Source organism: Cavia porcellus, unplaced genomic scaffold (assembly GCF_034190915.1).
Source record: "Cavia porcellus strain 051 isolate PalLab524CR breed Dunkin Hartley unplaced genomic scaffold, mCavPor4.1 scaffold_24, whole genome shotgun sequence".
Taxonomy (NCBI): domain Eukaryota; kingdom Metazoa; phylum Chordata; class Mammalia; order Rodentia; family Caviidae; genus Cavia; species Cavia porcellus.
In genome coordinates this window covers 47,575,352-47,592,912 of record NW_026947507.1, presented here as the reverse complement: position 1 = coordinate 47,592,912, position 17,561 = coordinate 47,575,352, and the positions used below count along the sequence as shown (strand labels likewise).

Genomic DNA, 17,561 nt, shown 5'->3' with positions numbered 1-17,561 from the left:
CCACGGAGATGCCCAGCTGACAGGTGGTGCCTGGGCTTGTGGCCCTTGGAGGCCCTGACAGCCATTCTCCCCGACAGCACTTTATTATATGCAGGAGCTGGCAGCAAGAGCAGGCTGGAAATGCATCTGAGCCCTGGTATGTGAAGCTGGGAATGTGGAGGAGCAGGGCGAGGGTCCCCTGTTCCCTGGTAATGGACATGGGGACTCAAAAGAGAACTATTTGATCCCCCCTCACATCTGACGATTCCTCCGGGGAGCAGTGGGTGATTTATTAGGAGGCAGGTATCAGTTGGCAGAGGCAGGCCCACAGCCTAAATATAGCCTCTCCTGGCCATAAATGGGGGCAGCCACACTCACGGGAAGAAATTAGCTCGGCTGTCCTCAGCCAGTGCCACGCTCTCCTGTGCCTCTCCGCCCTCCGGTGAGTGTCTATTCCCCGTCTGCTCATGAGTGGCTCTGGGCAGGGATTTCAGGTGCAGACTCAGGGCACTGGGTTTCCATGCAGAACCCCCTGGACCCGCAGGTTCAGCAGCAGCGCTGGGTCCTCAGGACTGCAGGCTCCTGGGCGTGCTCTGTGCTTGGCAGCCCTGTCCACTGTGCTGACCCTAACTTGCCTGCGGAGAAGCTGGTCTTCCCCGAGTTCGCAGTCCTGTCCTAGATCAGCTGGCTGATTCCTGTGATTGTCATGAGGGTCTCCGAAATGATAGAGAAGAGGGAAATGGGAAAGGAATCAAACAAAAAGTGGGGTGTTTTCTTGAGGGAATAAGGAAAGGTCAGTTAGCTTGGATGCAGGGGTGGAGAAAGCAGTGACGCTTCCTGGGGGACAGTAACCTTCTTCCTGCAGAGGTCAGAACTTCCCATGTCACTTTCTACCCTGAGACCAGGGGCCATGAAGGGGAGAGGCCGAGGTGGGAGCCCCTCTTCTTCCTGCCCCGCCCCTGGAGAAGTGAGCAGACTTTAAAGATGACTCAGTAGCTGGGCTCAGGAGATGAATCCCAGCTGGGCTCTAGGGCTTGGGCACTGGGTCCCGGCCATGCCATGTGTCACTCGCCCTGTCCCCTGCAGAGCTGCTCGGGCTCCCTGAGCTAGCCAACATCTTGCTGTGGGGCAGCGGGCGCAGCCGGCAAAGAGCAGGGTGAGATATGGAGTGCTCTGAGGAAGGTTAGGGTGCTGTGCCTGCAGGGGTTTGCAAGAGGCAGAGCCCCTCGCCTGTCCTCTGTGCTTTATGCAAACCAGGGACAATGGAGGTATAGTGCCAGGCAACTTAGGGTCTCTGAGAGCTGTTGCTTCAGGTCTCCATCTGGGGCCACACATGGGTCTTGGACAGTCGGACACCTGCAGGTTGGGGGCTGTGCCTTCCTGGCATCAGGAGAAAGGAGTCAGGCGTCCCAGGAGTAAGAGCCCTAGTCACGCTGTCACAGCTCTCCAAGGTTACTGGGTGAACTGGGAACTTAGCGGCAGGGATTAGACCTGGGGCGTCTTACCCGGTCTTAGGGCTCCTTCTGTGCCATGGTTATTTTGGGATCAGTGGTTACTTTGGTGATAAGTCATTTGGAAAATCCTCTGGGCCAAGCAGATCCTGTGGCCGTGCTGCCAGAGTTCAGCTGGGCCCCTCTGTGCCAGCTCGCCCTGCCCAGGCCCATGGTTCTGGTGCCAGGTGTCTGTCTGCTGGACATTTGAGTTGCACAAACAGCTTTCTCCTTGCATTAAGTGGAGAAAATGCTTTGAGATTGGATTGTCTTTGCAAGTGACAGTCATGCTTTGGGATACAAAAGCAGAGTCCTCAGGGCTGTCCGAGGAGGGACTTGGGGAGGACACACAGATGCATGGCCCCTGTGCAGGAAGAGGCTCCCATTTCAGGGTGGTGTCAGCATTCCCAAGCATGTCAGGAGTTCTGGGCGCGGCCCCAGAGCCAGAAGCTGGCGGGAGTGTCAAGGACCCTGGCGCCTGCTCTGCAGGGGCCTAGGCACCAGGTGGGCGGAGTGCATTCCTCTGGCCATTGGGACCCCACAAGCTGCTGCTCCCTGGTCTGATGTGAGAAAAACAGCAGCAAATAGAGCCCCAAGTGCGGTGGGGCCTGGCCACGGATCCTGAGCATCCGCATGTCTCCATGGTTTCATACCCAGGGTCTCTGTGAGAGCCTGCGCTTCGAGGAGAGCCTAGCCCTCATGTTTTGGGGGATCCTGTTTATCAGATTAGCCCATCTGAGCCAGAGTTCTTAGAAAGGAAAGGAGCTTTCTAGGTAGAGTCCAGGGACACCTGGACTTTCTGGTGCCACATGTGCTGCAGGGATTCAGCTTCCACAGGTTGCAGCCAGTAGGGATGCTATATGCTTCCAGAAAGTTCCAGAGGGTCCCAGAAGATCTAGGAAAGCCCCTCCTGGCAGAGACAGGAGTAGGCATTGGTGGCAGATGACAGAGTCTGGTTGGACTAGATACAGGTGCAGGTCTTAGGAGGCAGGGGGAGCCGAGGACACCTTGGACCTGTGTCACATGCATGGCTGAGCTCCAGGATGTACCTCTAACTTCCCCTGGCTCCTGGTGCAGGTGTGTGGCCCATCGCTGGTGCTCCAGGTGATGGTGGGCTGCAGTAAGTGATGGTGGGCTCCACTAAGTGGGCTCCACTGAGGGGTGACCACGAAGCTCTGCTTTGCTGGCCCTGAGTGTATTTTACTCAGGAGCAGAGAAAGCTCTGGACTTAATGTGCTGTCCTCTCCTCCATGGTGTCAGGGCAAGGAGCACTGGACATGGGTGCCAGTGACCTGCACACCTCACTGTCACCATGAAGCTGTGAAGCTCCTGTGTCTCCCAGGCAGGGGCTAGGGGCTCCCAGAAACCCAGAGAGGTCAGGCCACATTACTGAGATTCCTAGTGCCGATTTCGAGGGGCGTAGCGGCGGGGGCGGGGGGGGGGGAGTTTGAGGCCAGTGCCAGTGGGGAGCGGGTGGGGGGCTGAGGACTGAGCCATTCACAGCTGAGCAAGAGCGCAGATCTGGTCATGTGTGATGCCCCACTGGGCACTTCTGCTCCCTGTGCCCGAGTCCATGAAGATGCAAGGGAGAGACACACAGTACCACACACCTCTGTGGTGTCACCACCATCCACAAAGCCCAGCATGAGGTCTTGGGGACCCTGAGCTTGGAAGAAAAGCACATCCTGGCTTTGTTGACACCCATGGATGCCGAGGCATCAGGTGTAGATGTGCCTGGGAGACCATGGGCTCCTGGGAGAACCCCACTGGGACGCAGTGGGATGTTTCTCACAGGAAAGTGATGCACATAATTTTTCATTGTTAACTTCTATTACTATGTGTCTGTGTATGTGAAAATCACATTCTCTTTCCACCTCCTTTCCAGACTCCTCCCTCCGTCTCTTGACGTCTTGGCAGCTGAAAAAACGTACATACTTTCTACTATCTTTTACTTTGTTCTTTATTTATATCTTGCATTTCTAATACCAGAGAAACCACGCAATATTTAAATTCGTGTGTCTGGGGTATTTCACTGAGCATCATGGTCTCAAAGTGCCTCCATTTGCCTACAAATGACTCACGCTTTCCTTCCTTACGCTGTGGTAGTGCTCCACTGTGTGTAAGTACCCCATTTCCCTTGTCCACCCATCTATTGATGGGCATTTAGGCCACTTTCAAGACTTAGCTCTTACGAGTTGTGCTGATATAAACATGGGTGTGTGTGGATCACTGTTAAAGGTGACTTTAACTCTTGCTGGAAGATTCCCAGAAGGGGAATAGCTGTGTTGATTAGAATTTCTAGTTTTAATTTTTTGAGGAATCTCAAGTTGATGTCCATAGTGGTCACATTAGTTTATACACCCCTGCTGACAGGGACACGGCCTTTTACCTCCCACAGCTCTGCCAACCTTGTTATCCCATTTCTTTCTTTGGTACTGAATTCCTTTTTGTGCTGTTTTTGGTTTCTTGATGGTGGCCATGTTACACTGGAGTATGATGGAATCTCAGTGTGGTTTTAATTTGTATTTACCGAATGGCCAGTGTTAGTGACATTTTTCACGTATTTATTGGGCATTTGTCCTTCTGAGAAGTGTCTCTTCATTTCAGTTCTTGTTTTTTCTCTAGGTCTGTCATTTGTGGGGGTCTCTTTTTTTGAATTCTTTACATATCCTAGGTGTTAGTCTCTGTCCAGGGGGTAGGTGCCAGAGTTTTCCCATCTGGTAGGTTGGTTGTTTCTTTGGCTGTGCAGAAGTTTTTAATTTTATGTGATACCAGCTGATGCTTTGCAATGTTATTTCCTGTGCACCTGGGGTTCTGTCCGTGTCTCCACCTACGTCTTCAGGAGTTTTACGTTTCACCTTCCTGAAGATGAAGTGCTTCTGTTTCTGTGATTTAGTACCTGGAGGAGATGTGGAGTTGGGTTTAATCTTCCACGTGTGTGGAAAGCCAGTTTCCCCAGCACCGTTTATTGAAGAGGTGATCTTTCCTCCAGCGCACACTTTTCGGCCCCTTTGTCGGAGATCACTAATGCTTGGGGTTGGTTCTGCTTCTGCTATTCCGTGCCTTTGATCCTTAAGGCTGTGCCAGGTCCAGCTCCATGCTTTTTTTTTTTTTTTTTTTTCTTTAAATCAGTGTAGTGTTGTAAAATAGCTTCAAATGATAAACTCCTGCTGTGATGCCTCCTGCTTTGCTTTTACTGCTTGTGATTGCTTTTTTTTTTTTTTGGTACCAGGGTTCTAACTCACAACTTAGCACTTGCCAGGCAGACGCTTATGCCACTGAGCTAACTCCCCTTCCTGGGACTGCTTTTGTTGTTCAGGTGTCTTCTGGTCCCACAGGGATTTTAGGGTTGTTTTCTCTGGATTTGTGAGGAATGTTGTTGGGATTTTGAATCTGTAGAGCAGTTTTGGGAGAACAGCCATTTTGAGCATATCATTCTGCCTCTCCAAGGATGTGGGCTGTCTTCCTGACAGATTTTTTCAGAACCCTTCCCCTGTGGGCAGAATCCGAGGTGATGATGACTGATCAAGACAACCAGCATGCTCCACTGTGATGGTGCTGAGCCTGGCATTGGCCCCACAGATCTGATGGGGTATCTTAGAGCTGGACAAGGCCACTCCATGGTGCTTGGGTCGTTTAGACTCCAGGTCCCTTGGCTGTGAACCAGGGCTCTGGGTCTCTGTCTTCTCCTTCACACATCTAGGGGCTGAGTGGCATGGGGGAGGGCTCTGCCGTGTCCCACGACGGGCCACCTCCCATGGGGTGTTTGTCATCAAGTGTGCCCAGACCTTCTGTGCAGGAGGTGATTGGACAGAAGCTGAGTTTTAGGGGGAGACTAAGACCCTGCAGCAGGCGCCTGAGGACTTCAGGTCCCTCATGCGTGCCCGAGTGCTTGGTGCCTGTCTTTTGCTTCTACCTGGTAAGAAGGGGCCTGGGTGGTCACTAAGCATCTCTCTAGGATCTGCCCCTCAACATCCTCAGAGGTCAGAGTCTAAAGGAAGTTAGCTGTGCGGTGTACCCTTCCAGATTTCTCACACACTCCCTGTGGGGCCAAGCCACAGAGACAGTGGAAATGGAGATGGCTCCTCCCAGAGGCCCTTGCGAACCTCCTCTCCTGAGCATCCATCCCCCTGCCTTCAATCTGAGCGGTGGCCCTGGCTGTTGCTTGTTTAGAGCAGAGCAGATTATTCTTACACATGAAAGACATACGTGGAGCTCAGGCTTGGAGAAACTCTTTCGGGGTTTTCTTGGAAATTAATGATCGCAGAGACTTTCTCACGGCTGGGTCCTCACTGTGGTGAAGGCTTGGCCTCCTCCTGATGGGATCTGAGGAGGTGAACAGGTCACAAGGCCCTGACTTCACCGAGTGGGTTAATCCGAGTGCAGAGCTTGATGGGCTGACTGGAAGGTGAGGCAAACTGAATGAGGTTGGGTCACTGGTGCCTTTTTTTTTTTAAGGGTACAAGTAATATAAAATTTAAAAAATAAACAGTAAGAAATTACTAGTTAATAGATTTCATATTCTCATCTTAGAAATAGTTGTTCAAGTTACAAAATTGAAGCACATAAAGTGGACTTTCAAACAGTGAGAGTGCAAACAGTTTTGTTCAGTGACCCAAAAGACAGTAATATGGTTATCTATCTTATACACTTAAACATATATGCAGTTATAACCTTTAGAACACTTTCTTTCTTTTTTTTTTTTTTTTTTTTACAAAATGACAATTACACATTTTGGGTTTTATTATTCTCACAGTTCTTATTACTTTTTTTGAAGAGAGTAAAACCAAATGCGACATATCAGAACAGAGTCAGTCAAATCAAAAGGGTGGACATAATAGATAATGTAAAAACCATCAAAATATAAGGTGATCAACAATGGTTACCATACTGCCTCTTGCCTTTGAATGGTGGGTCTGGTCCCTGCCCCTTTCTCTCTGGCTCTTCCTCTTCTCAGCTTCTCAGCCACTGTGCGGTGGGTGAGCGTCCTTCCTCCAGCAGGCCTTTCACTGTGTAGGTCTGGGATCCGACTGACCCTGGCCTGAAGCCTCTGTAACCATGAGCCCAAACCAGTCTTTCCTTCTTTAAATTGAGTATGTCAGGTACTGCTCAGAGCAGTGGAAGTGTGACACACCTAGGAATGCAGCTTTGTGAGGCTTTGTGGAGGCCATTCAGTCCACTGGGGTTTTATTTATTCAGTGTGAACACATGCAAGAGAGAGCCAAACCCCAGCCCAAAAAGGACGGGCCTAGCCTGGCCTCGCAGTGTCTTGTTTGGGGAATCTTACCCAAATGTCACCTTTCCCCATACCCTGGAGCCTTCCATGCTGGCTCAGTCCTTGTCGTCTCCTCAGCTCAGCCACCAGGTTCACCTGATTTCAGCAAAGCAGACCTGGAGGTGCTGGGAAACTGAGTCTTTCTCAAGGCCCTTGAGGTGACCTCAGCGCCTCCTTCGGAGACGCCTTCCCAGAGTAGCTTTCTGATGCCTGGCCGTGTAACCCGAGGCCCTGCGCTTGTCCACCCTGCCCACTGTCCAAGGGTTGGCTGCTGCTGGCCTCCCTGCTGCCCCCTCCTCTCCTTCCCAGGGTATTTTTCCTTCTCCTCGTGCCTATGGCTGTCATCTTACCTCCTCTTGTGTTCCAGGCCTTTGTTTATTTCTCTAATCTGTTTTCATTATTTTTAGCCTCCCTGGTAAAGTTGGTTTTCCATGGCCCTCGACATACCTGGAATTCTGTAAATGTTTAGCTCCCAGTTAACGAAACATAGGACTCAGTATTGTAGTTGTTATGAAGTAAACATGAATGAAATCATGGCTCAGGGCTGTTAGCCTAGGACAATTCCCACCTGTGGAGTTTTTCTTTCATCCCCACCTACTCCGGTGGGTTTTCCCCCTGAGAGTGATGCCCCTGTGAATCTAGCGGTGGCCTGGGGTGCCCTCCATGCATGGTCCTCACCTGGCTTCCTTCTGTCTTCAGAGCCCTCGACATGTACCTGGTGGCCCTGCCCTTCTACCAGAAGAGACACAAGCACTTCGACCAGTCGTACCGTCACATTCAAACCAGGTACCTGCTGGACGAATATGCATCCAAAAAGTAAGTTGACACCACGACTGGACTCCTTGTGTTCTGGTCTGGGGCTGGCATTTAAAGGCAGGAACTCCCCTTCCAGGCCCTGGAGAGGGGCAGCTTTGTCCCTCCAGGCCCTCCAGGTGCTGCAGGCCTGGCCGTGGCCACTGGGTCCTGAACAGGATCCTCAGCAGAGCTCACTGGCTCTGCTCTTCCTCACATGCCTCTGGCTGCCGGGTCTAGAGAGTCATCCAGAGTCAAGGGTGGTGAGGAGGAAAGCACTGGGGCTGTTAGTAGGGAGAGGCTGCTAGGGGCAACACGAGATGAGGGGACGTCCACCGGCAGAGCAGTTTCGCCACCTTGCTTGTAGGGGTGATGCCTTGATGACAGCCCGGTGTGTTTGGGGTTTAATGGGATGATCATGATTCGGAGGCCGTGAGTGGGAAGGGAGGGCCCCTCCTGGCAGGGAGTGCCCAGCAGAAGGTGCCTGCCACATGTCACCAGCACTCGCCCTATATTTAGAGGCACTCGTGGCACTCTTATTTAGTTGTCATCCTTGCAACAAACACAGCCAAACACTTGCAGCCCCCCAGCAGAGTGGGGGGCCCCATCCCTTGGGATATATTTACTTGTGGCTGTGAGCCAGGACAACTGTGTGGGCAGTGGCTGTGGAGGGAGGAGACAGCAGGAGCCCAGCGGAGCCACCGAGCACAGGGACCCTGCCTGGGCAAGGATGGCAGGATGTACCGGAACGCAGGCTGGGGCTTGTGCGTGCTGGGTGTGTGAGTGTGTGTGTGCATGTGTATGGTGTGTACTAGTGGGTGTATATCAGCGTGCAGGAGCATGTGTATGATGTGCACATGTGTGGGCACACCTGTGGGCATGTGTATCCATGTTGTGTCTTGGTGTGTGTGTACACATGTTTACATGTGCATAGACATGTGTCAGCCATGTATGTGCCTGTGTCCATCCATGTGTATACCTGAGGGCATGTGTATGCATCATGTGGTGTGCTACATGTACACACCTGTGCATGTGGAGGTGGTTGGGCTGTTGGCCAGCGAGCAGTGCTGTCAGATAATTCTCAGTACTGTTCTGGCACCCTGATTACTCCCACCTTGGTCCAGGCGAACGTCCAGCCAGTCCTCTACCCAGAGGGCACTTACACAGATGTCATCTGCGCAGAGAGTGTCCAGCCAGACCTCCACCCAGAGGGCTCTCACACAGACATTGTCTGCACAGAAAGCGTCCAGCCAGACCTCAAGGAGGGCTGCGAGCATGAGCACAGGCGAAAAGCAGCAGGAAGATGAGCACAGGTAACCCCAGTGCTGTCCTGGCTTCTGGCCCGACCCTGACCTCCATGGGGCTGGGAGGCACTGCAAAGGGGACGGCAAATCAGGGAGCACAGGGCCAGGAGACCCCGCCCCATCGTCTTGCACCCTGGCTTTGTTGCTTGGTTGGGGGTGAGTTCCCCACTGATGCCTTCTGCCCTAGGGGCTGCAGCCTGAGGCCCTCAGGCTGGCACTGACCAGAACCCACAGGCCCACTTGTGCTTCCCACAAGTAGATTGTAGCACCAAGCCCGGGGAGGAGGGCTGCATTTCTGCCTAGAGCAGTGGCCCAGGGCTGAGTGTCCCCACAAGGTCACCTTTCTGGAGGGAGCTGGGGCCTGGCCAGTTGTCCTGTGGAAAATGCATGGCTGTAGAGGGTTCTAGAAGCCATCATACTTTGCATTGCAGCAGGGTCAGCTCTGACGGCCAAATGTCATGGGAAAGAGGTGGATTAGCAAAAGCGTCAGTCTTAAAATTATTCCCAGGTGATGAAAGCAGCTGGTGGTACTGCTTTGGGTGCTGAAGAACAAAATAAATAGTTAAACATGTACTTGTTCTCGTCCCCATCTCTACTGTTCCTAGAAATTTTTTTTTTTTGCATAGCTATAAAAGCTGAAGGAAAATGAAATTCGGGCCAACTTGTGTCCTTCTGAAAGTTGCATCATGACAGAGTAATCCATTCAGTGAAACATTTTTTTCTGAAAGTTTAGCCCTCTTTTAAAATACACTTGAATTATCTTTTAAACCTCTTAGCCTACATTTGCCACATAAATATATTTTATTGTGGATAGAAAACTTCCTTTGGTAAATAAACACTTTAAAATGCAGACACTGGGGCTTAGTAGTATAAGGCTTGCCTTGCAAGTGGCAAGGTTGTGAGTTTGATCTCTGGTACAAAACAATACAAAACAAAACAAAACAAACATGCAGACATGAGAACAGTCTGGAACCTAAAAGAGGGTTGTTTTCCAAGGGCTCTCCTCTTGCATTGAAGTTCCCCAGAGGGCTACAGGGAGCTGAGCTGCACCATCTTAGTTCTGTTATTGTGCTTGGTAGTACTGGGATGCAGGGCACACCCCTCCTGTCCCTCGGGGTACAGGGGATGTGGGATGTGGCCAGTGGATGTATGCTAAGGTCAATGGCCGGGGTGGCCATGACTATCACGCAGTTTCAGCAAGGACAACTTTCATGAGAGCCTTTGCTGCCAAGAATCGGAAACCTTCCTAAAACGAGGTTTGCGGTAGTCAATCGGCCTGGGGCCTGGGTGTGAGTCTTGGGGACTGGGCTGGTTTTCAGGATGATGCCCACAGCCCAGCGTGATGCCCGCCACTGTGGGATCTTGGGCTGCTTCAGGACCAGGGTGCCACACAGATTTGCGTGTCTCCCAGCACAGTGTCTCGAAGGCCTCTGCCCTCTGTGAGGATGCCCGTGTAGAGATCTTGTTGGAGGCCAGTGCTGGGGAGGGCGCTGCAGTGTGAAGCAGCGCTGAGTCCTCCCATCTCTGCAGCCTCCTCGCTGCTCACGCACCCATGAAAGGACTGGTTTCCTTTCTGGGCCATGGGTCTCTTGCAAAATAGGAAATTATGGCTCATTGCTCAGATCATCTGAACAGATGTCACTGTGTCCCCACCGCCTCTCATGGCCTCAGGAAGAGCCAGGCCTCCCTGAGCCCTATGCCAGCTGCCACGAGCCCCCACACAGGGCAGCCTCACAGCGGGCTGGTGGTGGCGGGGCAGAGATGCATACTTGATGTGCCCACAGGAGGTGGGGGGAGTTCTAGCTGGATGCTGATTTTGACTGCATCATAGGCTGATGGTGCTGATGCCATGGAGGAGCCCAGGCTCTGGGGTTATGTGCAGCAAGCACACAGCATTGCACTGACCTCTGTGCTTTCCACTGGACAGTTTGCTGGCGAAAGACCTGTGTCCCCCTACTGTTCAGTGGACAGAGGCAGGAGGAGGGCTGGCGCGGTCGACAGCCTCAGGCCAGGTGTCCTTTGTGCAGCACACCTGCCACCCTGTGGGAAGGGGCAGACGGTGGGCATTTTCTCTCACCTGGTTAGGACCCAAAACCGCACGTTGGTGCTGTTGACACTCACGTGTGGACACTCATGAATGTGTCTTGTGCTCTGTGGGGGAAGCGGTGTCAGAGGGAGACCTGGCCTGAGATATAACGTGGAACCTGGGACTGGTACAGTGATCCTGAGGTCCCCAGGCTGGGCAAGCTGCCTGGGCAGGTGCAGGGAGGCCAGGTGTGAGGAGAGTGTCCCAGGTGCAGTCTGGGGCCTGGGGCTGGCAGGGCTGCAGGGCACAGGGAGTGCTGGCTCTGGGATGAGATCTTTGGCTCCCCCAGGCGTGCGAGAATTCCAGGGAGAGGCTGTAGCTTCTGAGTGAATCCAGAGTGCAACAATGCTACAGCATTTCTTGAGTTTTGGCCTTAAACTTCTCCAGTCAGTGCCCAGGTCTTTCTTAGTTTTATTTGTGTCTTAGGCCAGCATTGCCCCACAGTCCTGCCAGGTAGGCTTGGCCAGGGCTCTGGGTGGACCAGGGCCTCTGACCTGGGTGATTTCCTGCCTTGTGGGTGTCCCAGTGCTTGGGGTCCCTCTCCAACTCCCGGCCTTGCAGCGTGGGTGGGCCTGGGGATGGCTGTAGGGCGAGGCCCGAGTGCCAGGCTCTGTGTCCTGCTACCGCCTCCCCAGGCTCCACCCGCTGCTGGCCAGGGCACCTCACATCTTGTGGCGCAGCCCAGCAGGCATTCAGTGGGGCTTAATGGAGTGCCCAGGACTGCAGAGTGGAGAGGGGCTGCCCTTCCTTTTTTAATCACGCTCACAGGGAAAGAAAGGCGCCTTGGCTTCAAAGAGTGGGGTGGGGGCCAGGCCAGCTTTGCAGGAAGTTCATAGCTCTGGTGAGGGAGGTGACAGAGGCACTTTTCCCCGGGATGGCACCCTGTGGGCTGTGGGTAGGCAGCCCAGGCACCCTGGGATTTCGCACAGCCTGGTCCCATGAGTTGGTGGAGGGATGCTGGAGCCCGGTCCTAGAAGCTTGCTTTCTCTTTGGCTCTCTGTCTTTCTGGAATGCAGTTGCATTTCTTCCCTGCCTCCTTTAAAGCTTTGATTCCACTCCGGATTCACTCAGAAGCTACAGCCTCTCCCTGGAATTCTCACATCTGTCACAGCAGACCTGCAGCATCTCTAGCCTGGCAGTGGGGAGGCTGCACCCCCAGAGGGCCCTGCTGCTCACCCTCTGCTGCCTGTGCTCTGATGTTTCCACTGCCCCTCCACCCCTCCTGGCCCAGTGCCCTGTGATCTGGCCAGCATCCGAGCCTCCTCTCACTGCTTCTTGTGTGGCCTGCATCCTGCCATCTTGCTTTCTTGCAAACCAGGGTGGATGGAGGATGATGCAAGGCTTTTTTCTTGCTGCCTTCTTGCGCTTGGGACTGGGGAGGCCCTTGAGGGTCCTCCTGCCCTGGCTCTGTCAGTGGCCTAGCCTGACCAGCTCTCGGCTCCCAGGTACCAGTCCTTGGAGGCGGCCTATGGGGAGGCCAAGCGGCAGCGGTTCCTCAGCGAGCTGGCACAGCTGGAGCAGGACGTGCACCTGGTCCGGTCCCATGCGCGTGACACGCTGGACAAGTACACCCTGCAGAAGACGGTAGGGGCTCAAGAGCAGATCCTGGGGTCCCCAGGCAGGTGGCAGCGCCCTGACCACACACTTCTCACTTCCTGGAGACCAGGTGGAGGACCAGATGGCCTGGGAGAGGCATGTGTTCGAGGAGCGCATGAGCCGGGCGCCTGAGATCCTGGTGCGGCTGCGGTCACACACCGTCTGGGAGAAGATGTCTGTGCAGCTGTGCTTCACCGTGCAGGGGTTCCCCACACCCGTGGTGCAGTGGTGAGTGGCACAGTGGGGTCCATGGGGGCACGGGTCTCCAACCTGCTTTGTGGGAGGCTTGTGAGTTCAGTCCAGCCCACACCACTTAGGGACTTAGTGAGACTTTGTCTTAAAGTACAATAAATAAATAAATAAAAATGAAAAAGGGCTGGGAGTGTAGCTCAGCACTAAAGCCCTGTGTTCAATCACATGTGCATGCACACACACACACACACACACACACACACACACACACACACAGAGTTCACAGAAGGTCCATTTAAATAATGTGCTGGAATTTGAAGTTGAATTGCTGATCCAGCCGAGATTTCTGAACTCCTTCTGTGAAGTTAGGTCCAGAGGTACCCTGTGCCTGCGCCCAGGCCCCCAACCCTGCACTGGCTCATGCTGGTCCCAGGCAGACTCGGAGCAGAGCTGTGTGTTCCCTTCCCACCTCGAGAGGAGTAGGGGTGGCTCAGGAAGTGCTCACAGGTCCTAGGGACCCTGCCTGGTCAGCAGTCATCCTGGGTCAGGGGATCGTGCATGATCATTTGGCCTGAGGGGAGCTGTCCACTCACCCAGGAGTCAGGTCCTGCTCTCTGGGGAGGCAGACTTGGGCAGCCTGGGTGCTGCCAATCATGCATGTGCTCCAAGCCCTGTGGATAGGACCCAGCCAGAGCCACTGGCCTTTTCACAGAAACAGACCAGCTCCCAACTTTTGGCCAGCATCACACAAAAGCTGCCGGGTCCTCTGAAGGCAAGGGCTGCCCAGGTTGCACCTCAGCCTGCATGGTCTCTGCTCCAGTGAGCAGAGCCACAACCTCTGCTGGCTCTGGTCCACACCCGGTGGGAGGCATGGGCGGCAGCTTAGGGAGGGTTGAAGGAGGCAGGGACACCAGGAGGACACCACGCTGTCTCCCTCGCCAGGTACAAGGACGGCAACCTGATCTGCCAGGCCAGTGAGCCCGGCAAGTACCTCATTGAGAGCAAGTATGGTGTGCACACGCTGCAGATCAACAGGTGAGGATGGCAGTGCTCGAGCATGTGTGGAGCACACGTGGAGTACATGTGTATGGGCCCAACCTAGCCACCCACGTGCAGGGTCTACAAACATCAAACCAGAAAGATGCCCATGGGGCTTCCAGGTGTCTGAGCCAATACGGGGGAGGGAAGGAGCCCTGTTCCCCATGGTGTCTGCAGAGGGATGTGGATTTCTGGAAAGCACAGGGGCAACCAGTGGTGTAAGGAGCACCCTGGAGGCTGGGGCTACGACCACGCCTGATGGGTTGGAAGGCATCTGTTGACGTGCACAGCTGCCCAGCCAGGTGCTCAGAGGAGCTCTGCCTTTTCCTCTGTTTCGTAACACCGACACCCCAGCCTGGGTCCCTTCTGCAGCAGGCTCTCCTCAGTGGTAGCCTTCACCCCCGAAGGACTGCTGAGGGGTGAGACTGCCCAGGCTCAAGCCTGGTCCTCTGGGTTAAGCTGCTTTCTCTAGAGGTGCATCAGGCCTGGCCCCTGCCCTGGGACAACTGCAAGCTGGGCACAGCTCCAGGCAGCAGACAGACCTGAGTGGGGTGCCAGGCTGGGCCTGGCCACAGGTGGTGCTGAGCAGTGAGCTGGGGCTTGTCACTGGTCATGTGTCCTCTGGGCAGGGCTGAGAGCTGGCTGGGCCGTGGGTATGGACACTTAGGTTAGGGAGCCCATGATGGGCTCTGAGAGGTGCATGAGTTTCCAGGGAGCTCAGAGCTGGGGCCCCCAGGCCACCCAAGGGACATCAGAGGCAGCAGGGAACAGACCGCGTTTCCCTTGAAGGTGTTACTCTGGACCCAGGCACAGGAGGCTCTGTGGTAGAGCCGGGCTCCTGGGCAGATGGTGGTCTTACTGCTCTCCACTCTCTGGGATGGTGTCAGTGGGTCTGTGGGGACCCTGCCTCTGCTGGCAGCCTGTACCAGACTCCTCTCTGGGCTGGTGTGGATGGTATCTCCGTGAGCAGACACCCAGCTTCCAGGCTGCGTTTTGAACAGAAGACAGTCTCCTTCTATTGGGCAGGAGAAGTCACAGTTGCCCACACTGGCAGCCTCAAACTTTCCCTTGGGAGCAAGTGGGCTTTGTGCAGAGGCCAGGACTAAGCTGGGTAATAATCAGCATAGGCTGGGTTTTGTACAAATGCGCCACCGCTTAGAAATGTGGGCAGAGCCCTTCCCGAGATCCACTTATCGCCCAGTCTTCTTATTCCAACTGGGACATTTTTAGCAGATGAATTCTCCAGGAAAAGAGCAAGGAGAGCACAGCTGATCGCTGGCCTCAGCTGTCCGTTCCAAAGCGCTGAGCTCGCGCCATCCGACCCGGCACCTTCGGGTGTGGAATGCATGCTCCCCTCTCCCTGCAGCCCCAGCTGTGGAGTGGGATGACGTTTGCTCCTATGAATATTCTTTGGCCCCTGCAGAAGTGTCTTAAAGTGCTGAACAGCACACCCACCCTTTGAGCCACTGAGTCAGGACTCGGCATTGGTGCTGTTTCATCCGCTCCTTGGACTTTCTTTGGGGACTCATATTGTGGGTCCCATTTCTTCGAGGAATTCTAACGTTGTCCTCCTATTTTTATAGCCCAGTTTAAACACCATGTTAGCAACCATGCCATCCCTCATCCTGCCAGGGTGCTATGGAGACTCAACTTATCATGTATTTTATTTTTAGAATTTGATGTTTGCATTTTGATTTGTGTAAATTCTGAGTCCAGCGTCAAATACTGGTCATCTTTCTGGGTATCATGTTCTTTTAAACATGAAATAGCATTAGTTCTCGAGGCGGTGGGTGCGTCACATGGAGGCCTTAGAGAGCAAAAGTATCCCCGTGGAAGCCCATGAAAACGGAAACCAGGAAAGTTGTCCATTCCAGGACAAGGTCCAGGCAGAAGCCAAAGCCCTTGCAGGTCCTGCAGTGTGAAGTCAAGGCTGGGGTCAGGCCAGGCTTGCTCAGAGATTTCTGTGTTGTGGCCTTAGAGGGAGCAGGGCCAGGTGCCCCGTGTGGGGAGGTGCCAGTCAGAGTCCCCTCGGTGTGGTGAGGGAGGGGTCAGGGCACACTGGGCACAGGGCCTGCCGGGGTCAGGGCTGCCATGGACAGGCCTGTGGGCGGACTCCCCACGGCAGCTGCCTCCCAGGACATGAGCCTGTGTGTGCCTGTGCTTCCATTCGGCTCGCACAGGGCATCTCTTAGCAGGGGGTGATGGAAGCCTCGCCAGGTGAAGCAGCCACATCGAGGCCCCACCCTACCCCTGCCCCAGGGACCTGGCCTTCAGCAGCAGCTTTCGTTTTTATGGTCCAGGCCTCCTTGCCACCTGAGTGGGCTGTGGCCCTGTGCTCTGAGTATTTCCCAGGGCTCACCCTCTTCTGCCTGTGCTCCGAGTGCTAACAGGCTACTTTACGGGGCCAAGCAGTGCTCATGTCTCAGGCAGCTCTGCCCCATCTCAGGCCAGGCTGATGCATGCACACAGTCCAGTCTCTGTGGGGACCAGCTTGGTCACCTACAGGTCCCCCGCCTGTCCTATGGATTTTATTCCTACTGACCAGTGTTGGGAGAATCCTGATGCACAAAGATGAGTATCTGCAGACAGAAGCAGGCTCACCTTGAAACCTCAGGTCATTAGCTGAGCAGAAGAGGCACAGATTTGCTCCAGGTCCAGGCGTGAACCATGTGGCGGTACAAAAGTTGTATTATTGAGCTTTGATGTGCAGCAAGATTATGAACCTTTAAGTGTAGACTTTTACTGTGGTTTAAAAAAATTGTTAAAATACACATTGGAGCAGAAAGTTGCAGCATGCTGGAGAGACTTGTAACTTGACAACTCTGTAGCACAGCTTGGAAACGGTTACACCAGGGGCTGGACTGAAGTGTTACTGCTAAGGTCTGGATGACCCTGGCGCGCTCCCTTGCTGTCCGTGGACAGCTCCTCAGGGATGCATGATGCTCATGTAGCATTCTCTCCCCACTCAGGATGTGGGCAGCCCCCTGCAGTTGGCCAGCAGCCTTCTTCGAGTCCTGCTGGAGCCCTGACTTGCTATGTCAGAGCCTGGATTGTGCCTCTGGTTGACTCTGCATGCCTGCAGGTCAGGAGAGGTGGCTTGAGCAGTTGTGGGAAGCCGTGTGGCTTCCTGGACTTTCAGTGGGGCCTGTGTTGTCTCTAGTCTCACCATCACAACTGTCTGTTACAGGTGCAGGGTAGGAGTGGAGCGGAGGAAGGGTAGGGCTGGTCCCAGGAGAGGATCACCCCAGAGGCCAGCACGTGGCAGTGGGGTGGTGTCCACATCTTGGTGTGTTAGCGAGGTACATATGCACTGGCACCCTGCCACTGGAGTGTGGGGCCCCTGCAGTACCTGGAAATCCCATAACACAGTGGTTCCAAATGAACTTGGGCCAGAGTGACTGCCAGGGTCTGTCCTCTTGCAGAATGGCCTGGGGACGGTGTGCAGGGTATGTCAGTGCTCACAGATAGGCTGCTGAGTGACCTCTCCTGAGTAAGGGCCTAAGAAGGAGGAGGTACTACCTGAGCCAGGCTTGATGGTGCATAGCTGTAATCCTAGCTCTTGGGGAAGCTGAGGCAGGAGGAACCCAGCCTAACTTAGCTACTTAATGAGACTCAGTCTCAAAATAAAAGGTAAAAAGATATGAATGCCCGGATTCTATTCCAGCAAACACACACATGCATGTGCACAAACATACATGCACACACACTCTCACAAAAGCTGGGTTTGAGCTTCCAGAAGAGAGGAAGGAGTCTGAGCAGAGAGCACAGGTCTGAAACTCTTCCTGTTATTGGAGATACTGAATATCTTG

At 54.0% G+C, this 17,561-nt stretch overlaps 1 protein-coding gene across 3 annotated transcripts in view; it reads left to right on the top strand.

The window, feature by feature from the left end:
* Positions 1 to 281: 281 nt before the first annotated feature.
* The window catches only part of Myom2 (myomesin 2), a 55,587-nt gene continuing 38,307 nt past the window's right edge, over positions 282 to 17,561 (top strand). Inside the window, exons 1-6 of one of the 3 annotated variants that reach the window (XM_003479710.3) lie at positions 282 to 421; positions 7,444 to 7,560; positions 8,661 to 8,849; positions 12,372 to 12,510; positions 12,593 to 12,750; positions 13,657 to 13,749. In XM_003479710.3, the coding sequence (XP_003479758.1) occupies positions 7,454 to 7,560; positions 8,661 to 8,849; positions 12,372 to 12,510; positions 12,593 to 12,750; positions 13,657 to 13,749 (686 nt within the window). In that variant the 5' untranslated portion in view covers positions 282 to 421; positions 7,444 to 7,453. Of the gene's footprint in view, positions 422 to 7,239; positions 7,347 to 7,443; positions 7,561 to 8,259; positions 8,301 to 8,660; positions 8,850 to 12,371; positions 12,511 to 12,592; positions 12,751 to 13,656; positions 13,750 to 17,561 lie in introns of those variants that run through there. The other 2 variants (XM_063234989.1, XM_063234990.1) reach the window with 2 other exon arrangements.